This window comes from Dreissena polymorpha, chromosome 3, assembly GCF_020536995.1.
Source record: "Dreissena polymorpha isolate Duluth1 chromosome 3, UMN_Dpol_1.0, whole genome shotgun sequence".
NCBI classification, from domain to species: Eukaryota; Metazoa; Mollusca; class Bivalvia; order Myida; family Dreissenidae; genus Dreissena; species Dreissena polymorpha.
The window spans coordinates 15,444,720-15,452,784 of record NC_068357.1 but is presented as its reverse complement, the minus strand read 5'-3'; the positions used below and the strand labels follow the sequence as shown (position 1 = coordinate 15,452,784).

General features: G+C 33.4%; 1 protein-coding gene across 1 annotated transcript; it reads right to left on the bottom strand.

Annotated features, from left to right (window-relative positions):
* Nucleotides 1-879: 879 nt before the first annotated feature.
* LOC127873072 (uncharacterized) lies at nucleotides 880-2,711 on the bottom strand. The gene has a single exon (XM_052416655.1). The coding sequence runs from the start codon at nucleotides 2,504-2,506 to the stop codon at nucleotides 1,319-1,321; it is 1,188 nt and encodes a 395-aa protein (XP_052272615.1). The 5' UTR covers nucleotides 2,507-2,711; the 3' UTR covers nucleotides 880-1,318.
* Between the last annotated feature and the right edge of the window lie 5,354 nt (nucleotides 2,712-8,065).

Here is an 8,065-nt window from a genome sequence, read left to right as displayed (position 1 = left end):
CCATATATGAGCAAAAGTTGAATTTTAAGATTGAATAATGCTAAAATATGTAGGTGGAGTAAGAAATGCCTGAAATGAATTCAAATCATTGTAAAGTCCTTTTTAGATGTTCAGTCGATATATTTGTTATGTTGATTGTAATAACAGTCACTAATTTAACAATGTTTTAACTCCCGATATTTGATTTTAAAAAAATCCTCATTTTGATTAAAATGGAATTTTGCCAATATTTGACATATTTTTAGGAAAACTGTATGCATTACCCAGTCCAATTTTTTTGCGTATGAACCAACTTAATTTTGCCTACAAAATTGATATAGGTTATAATAAATCCCCTGGGCAATTTATATGAAGACAATTTGAAATGTATACATGTTTTGAAGATTTAAAATTTTGAAAGTTTTGCAAAACAGTCACACATAAAACAACAGTCTCAGAAAAAAAGTAATTAGAATAAATTTCATGCCTAACATTTTTGTTTAACAAGTTCTACTATAAATAAATGGTGGCACAATTGTACAGTTCCTCAGAGGATATTTTCTGCAAAAAATATATCAACAATGCCCTATTTGTGTGTTAAAATTCCTTAAAATTTAGGCAAATTCACTTGTTCATGGTTACCACTGCAACGAACGTGTATTCATAGGTTTTTATTCCATATTTCTATTATTTGGGGTCAAACGCTTAAATGACCAAATAATTGCTTTTCTGTGGCACCATTGACCCCAGAGCTCTTCTTAAATGAGTCTGATTTTACTGGAATTATTTCTTAAAGAGTATATTGTTCATTTGGATAGTTAATGCATTGTGCCAATTGCTACTTAGTAGTATTTTTTCATCAAATAAACTTTGTGAATTGTTTTTACACTTTCTGTTTTGTAGTTTTTTGTTACCGTCATGTCAAGTGTCATTTAATAATTGTGTTACCTTCGGGCATAACAATATACATTTGATGTTAAGATAATTTAGAATATGATGAAACTAGATGTACGGCGTTAGGTGCAGAATATTCATTTGGTCCCTCTTGTTCCTTCTATATGTAAATGACCACCTCTCTTTCTTGATCGCCTCCCAAATACTATACGGCTATACTTTACTTTCATTTTATTCCAATTTTTTTATTTTGTTGGGTTTTGCGGCGCCGGGATCGGTATTTCAAATCATTTGGCGCCGAACAGGAAAGATGATTTGATTCCAAAAGTTACAGGAAAAAATATGAAATTATAACAACGCTTTAAGACGAACTACCTCTTCAAAATAATAAGAATCATCTGTGGCAGCAAAATTGCTAGTTTATGTTAGGTAAGGAAAAGACAGTTTATGACAATAGCTGGTACAGTCGCTGCATCCAGAGGTCATTTATTTCAGTGAACATCCATCCTTTTTCTTCTAACTGTGTCTCGTTTACGTGTAATATGCCATCAATTTCTCTCTCCAATATCTTATACCCCTTGTGTTTTTCTGCCAATCTATACCTTTCTGCTTTTGTCATATTTGGTTTCCAGGCGGACTCTCGTATCCAGTTCCTCATAAGTACTGTTCTTTCTAATATATCCCGTTTTTCTCCGTACTCTCTGAAATGATTGGGACATTTATACATGACAAGCAATGCGTCTCGCAGATTCCCTATTCTAAGGAACAATTGCCCCTGTTCGTTTTTTAAGTCATCTAAAATGCGGCCCAATTGACGTCTTTGTAATCGATCTAATCTGCCAGCAATCAGGTTTCTCTCAGATATCATGTAGCTTGGTAGATAATTCTTTCTGATGCATTGCCTCAAGAACTCAATTGTGTCTAGTAATCTGTACAATAGATGTTTCTTTTCGAAAGACTGATTTGGTGTTTTCTCACAGATCCATAAGATTGTATTCTTGACTACGTATGAAGTTATGTCTTTACTAATTGGATGTAAGCATGATTTTGCTATCTTCTTTAGTAATTTATACGTCTGTATCTGACATTCGTTTAAAATTTGCATTAAGTGCAATTCAGCTAGAGAGAAACATACTCGCCATTCAAGAGATTGTTCTGGAGAACCTTTGAACCCAACTGGAACGACGTGCGCGTCAGTTAATGAGATAGCATGCAGTACCTCTTGTGGTGGCCATCGTTGGGGTCTTGGACGCGAAAACCACTTCGAAAGAAGATCCGGACAACAACACGGTAACGCTACAACATCATCATAGCTAGTGTACTTGTCTGACATTGGTGTTGACGGTCCACTTCTGGCACCCTTTATAAACCCGCCAAGGTTGCAGGTTTTTTCCGATGATATTTGTAATGCGGCGACGAATGCTTCACTTGACAGGTAAACAGCACCGGACTGACTTTGAATCAAAGAGTCCCCAATCTCCCCCCTGCGGTATCGTCCTGAAAACTGTAGCAACTCCAGTCGTGTATAACCTGGGCACGTCAGCTCTCTTCTCGTTTGGAATAAAGTTAAATTCTTAATGCCCATGAATACCAAAGGAAAATCGGTACACATTACCTGCTTAACAACAAACATGTAATCTGTGTCGTTTTAAAAGTACATTGTTGTGCCTTCTCCTTTCCCTCCAGTAGTGACACGAGTTTCTGGCTGTAGCTTTAATCGTGCAGTTAGCTCGTCATTTGCATGATACATTCTCTGCCTGTACTTGATCATTTCAAAACTGTAGCCCAAGTAATCTATCGTCTTCGAAACAAACACGGAAATTCTGTCCTTCAATGTTTTGCCTATAATAATGAAAATACAAAACAAGAGGGCCATAGTGACCCTGAATCGCTCCCCTGTGTCATTTGGGCATAATTTTATGGTGGGAATGTTTTTAATGTACATAATATCTAAGCTCTGTGAATTGTGGTTTCAGAGAACTTTTTTATTAGTGGTGATCATGTTTGATGTAGAATAATCATGTTGGAACCTACATATTCTTCAAAGTAATATAACATTAGTATACACGTGTGTAGTTCAGTTGCCTAAATTGAAATACATGATTTTACATGTTTTGATTAATCATGACTATTGGATCGTATTTGATAGTTCTGTATAAAAATATAGCTCGTGTAATATATAAATGCATGTTTATTTCCACTAGTCGGACTAAATATCTTCATGTCTTATATTAAAAATATGTAAAGCCGGTTAACATGTGTAAGAGAATTGATAAATCCATAAAGGCGCAGATACAGATAAATCCGATATGATTTAAATGCAATGTGTTAAAGTCTACATTTTGAGGTGAAAGATTTGTGCATTCGACAAATTTAATAAACCAGAACCGTGTGTCGTGTAAGTATGATGGCCCGTCTCGTCTGTTAGTCAGTTTCCCCAAGCTCATCAATCGGTTCATCTGCACGTCCGTTGGTCCGTCTGAAAGTCCGTGACACGTGTCCTGTCTGTCGTACTGTACGATATGTTCTGCTATTTATTATATTTAGTATAAACTATAAATATAAACAAACGTGCGTGATATACCTGCATGTTTGTTTCAATTTGTTATCTAGCTTCTTAAACCGCTTTGATGGTGTGAACCCAAAGTGCGCAATTCTGAAAAGAATAGTACCCGTCTGATCGAGAACATGTTCCCATAAAAACCCAAAATAATAAACTAGACTTTATTGTATACTACTCAATTTTTACACATGTCTTTTTTTAAGGTATTTTACATTATTTGAATAAAGATATGATAGTTTACAACATCTTTTTATATAATGTATTGGACTTCGATATTCAATTATGGCTTACCTTATTATTCATCTAATATGATATCAAAGTTATAATAGTACAACGTCATGATACATTTTAAATGCTTTTTTTGTATTTTCCATTACAAATTAACACAACATATTAGTTATTATAGTTTATGCACCGCGCTGTTTCCACCATAGTCATTTCGCCCCTCCCACGTAACGTAAAATATTATTTTTAATTATCCTGCGATCCTATGATTTCGTAAACCTCTATAGTTTCGTGCACTTATGTATAACAGTATAAAACAGCATGAATTCCTCCGAATTCCCTTTATATTTTTCCAGTGTCGTTTGTGTGAAAAAGCCTTAAAACGCAAAATATGAAAGACATTTTCGTTGTATTTAATAACAGCCTCATAGTGTCAAACGTTCACAAAAAAGTAATGTATGTATAACTTAAAATAATCATAATTGTTATCATTTCAGTTGTCAACTTGTTCTCGTTCCAACAGACACTATCATATTGAATTGTTAGTCACGTGGCAAAGAAAGGAAAAGTAGCCCGTAAATATCATTATTGTAATTAAGATGCCTGTCTAGGGTAGTTTATTGTGGCGGATTCATTTCAGTCCCTGTAAGATTAGATATAAGAATTTGTCTTCGTCTTTTACATTGTGTTGATTTTTATTTTAGCCGAAACCAAAACAGTATTATTCAAATTATTAAAATTCCATAAATTTAAACATGTTTAATCTTTTAATGATGCCACAGAAAGCAAAATAAGCATTCGTATTCGGAGAGCGTAAATACAAAACGGGGCCCCTTATCAAACATTTAGAAGTATAATAAGTGGCAAGGATGACATAGAAAACATTGAAAATTATACCTTTTTTAAGATGATGAATAACTTTTTTGTAGAGCATCTCCAGACGTATGCTAGAATTTCCTATTCTGCCTTCCAAAGAACAACCGGTGCCTTAGCTTTTGGGATGGGTAGACTGGCAACTGAAAAGTGTCTGAGCAATACGTGGCTGAGCGGAATCTTGCATAGATGGAATGACCATAAAACATCGCTGAAACCAGCTGCTTTGGACTCTATCAAAGCGAAGTTTGTCACGCCAGAAAGCGTGAATTCCTACTTTGAAAATATTAGACTGGCCATGACGCTGCTTTGGCTTCACGAAAACCGCCAAATGTCATAGCGCAAAACAAAGAATAGACACGGGCTGTAACTTCTCCACTTACAACAAGTACCACATAGCTTAGACCGATAAACTTTATATAGTTTAATATTACATAATATATTTTATATAGTTTATAACATAAATATTGTCTTAACTTTATACATTAATCCGTTATAAACATTTCCATAGTTTAAACATGGATTCAAACGATGTTTCCCCTTGATCAATTCTTTTCCAGTAACCTGTATACCGCGATAATTGATCACCTGCAGAATACGTTATAACGATTTGCAAAACAAGACAATGTTAAGCATGTCATTACCATGTGGTATTTGCATATGCGTTATGATGGGCCGAGATAAGATAACTATATGGAAAAGTTGACATAATTATCTTTAATGACTGAAATAGAAAGAAATATATTCTGAATATATCAGAATATATTTGCAAATACGTTTCTAACTGTTAATTTAATTGCACCCACTTGTTCATGTTTAAAATGAAACGTCCACATTAAATTCGCCTACTGATTTCTTGTTTGAATGCAAACACTTTGCGAAGCCTTCACAGTTTAAGTTCTGTCTGTTCCAGAAGTTTTTTTACAAATTTTGAAATAATTAGGAAACCTTCACGCTCCTCATATATATTAACTTAATGTAGATCATGTATTACTTATTTATAAACACTTGGAAGCAAAATGTTATCGACCAATCAATGTCAGTCGAAATTGAACTAATACATACATGTTTTTGTGCAGTAAGGCCATATTAAATGAGTCGAAAGTATCACAGATAAGTTGATTTTTGTCGTCGTTATGTACAAGTGTTGGTTTCTTCTGTTCCATTGTGTAGACACGGCTTTGGAAAATAAGTTTGTTGTTAAGCTGTTATTTTGTATTATTTTACAATAACATAGTTATGACATGTTCCAAAGTTTACTTAGAACCTAAAAGTTTGCCGTGAAGCTGTTGTCATCTTTACAATAATTTAAAACAAGTGAGCCAAAACCTACTAACAACCAACCCTTATGAAATGAAAAGGTCATCCTGATTTACGTGGCTCAGACTAAATATGAGCATACGTATGAGAACTCAATGGTGTGTTAGTACACTTTAAGAGCTATTTAAACTAGAAATTCTTCAGAATTACATTTTTAACTGACTTCGCTGGCAAAACTTAATTAAATATATTGTTAATCCAATTCATTTATTTAATAAACCATTTGTCCTTACTGATCGCTTTAGAGGTTGCTAAGCGTTTACTATTTCTATGGAAACGAACATAATTGTAAAGCACGATGGCTATGCTAATGGTAGGATTTTACAGACTTGACAATAAAAACATATCGTGCATTTCATTAAGTGTACACTATGAAAATAAACCTATTTAAATTACTAACCACAAATCTTATTAGCATCAAATCCCTTTTCATTGTTACACTATTTGCACAGAATCCGAACCAGTTAGACGTTACTGGAAAAAATCAATCCGTTCTGCCATTGCATTACGAACAACAACAGATGTTTTGAATGCCCCGCCTCATGTCCAAGTGGTATTATTGTAAATGCTAGTGAAATTCCATAGAGCAAAACGAATAAAACATATTAAACTGTATTACATATGCAATATTGATTGTTATAGTTGTGCGCAGACCCAATTAATACATAATTAACATATTTTATAATTCAGCACATGAATTTTTCAGTTATGCGAACTAGTTACTATGCCCTAGTGACGTCATAAATACAAGCATACTCATTATTAATAAGTGATTCAAGATATGTTAAATTGACACTTGCTTTATGCTCCTACCCTTGATTGTAAAAGGAGAACACCTAATATACATAATATGATGATACTTTTTAAGCAATTTTACCCGCTGTTGTTTATGTGTCGTTGTCTGCATTTCATCACTTGAATACTCCCATCTCTAATTTCAAAAGGAAGCCTCTCCTCGATCAAGAATACCTCAGAGCACTCCGACCTCCACTTCAATTTCCATCGGGGAGAAATATCGCAGGTAAATGTTTCCGCCGATGATGACCAATCATAATTGGCCTAGGCATAGCATAATAGCTAAATAATATTTTCTAAATCCAGTATAGCAAATTGAAATTCCATTGAAACAGCAAAAAATCATGAAAATAATATTTTTAAGGTTTGTGAGTGAAATAACAATTTCTATCAGATAAGACAAAGGTTTTATTCATGCCAAATACAGTTTTTGTATCAATTTGTAAAACTGAGTAAACTGCATTGGAACCATCGATGCTACGTTTTGCATTTGATTTTGACCGATTAAATGGCACCCTTATGTGTAATTTAAATATAAGTTTAATGCATACAATTTTATTTTATGCTTTCCGGTGATTTATAGAGAAATATCAGTGAAATAAAACTGGTATTCCACTGTTTCAAACTGTGAAAAATAACAGTGAAAAATATCGATATTTTTCACTGATTTACTGTGAAATTACGTCATTTTTGCGACAAAATGACGTCATGATTCCAGCGAATTTATCCAGTTAAACTCATTTACAAAGTAAATAAACGGTGAAAAAAGCATAAAATAAAAAGAAAATTTGTTGGATTCGATGGAATATCGATTTTATTTCACTCGTGAAAATATATATTTTCTATGATCACTCGTGATATAAAATCGATATTCCACCGAATCCAACAAATATCCTCTATATATTATGGACGTACAGAGAGGCAAATCGAAACTCAACTTCCTCAGAATAGATATAATTTAAATTGGTATGTTTAACTTTTTTAGTCTTGGAGGAAAAGACAAAGTATTAAAACACTTGCAAATAAAATGATAGTGTTTTGCATTATGTTTTCAAACCCGTTGATATGTATGCATCAATTTTTCACTAGATTTTTTTTAAATAAAAAATAAATACCTTAAATAGTTCATTTGCATAAGAAAAAAATTTGATCGCGAATTCTCAAAAGCATTTCCACCTGAAATTTCCATCAAAGCGAAAATCCGTTAGTTACATGTAGCCTCAATCAAAGATACATGCACATATACTGACTATAGCTTGTGATAATCTAAATGATGTTTTTTTGTGGAAAAGCGTTTATCCGAGAACGTCAATTAAGTTTACACCTTAAACTAGAAATAAGTCCCGTATTTCACGTGACGAAATAAATACGTTTCTCTAGTAAAATGAAGTAATCATTTGATTGACGTCATTAACA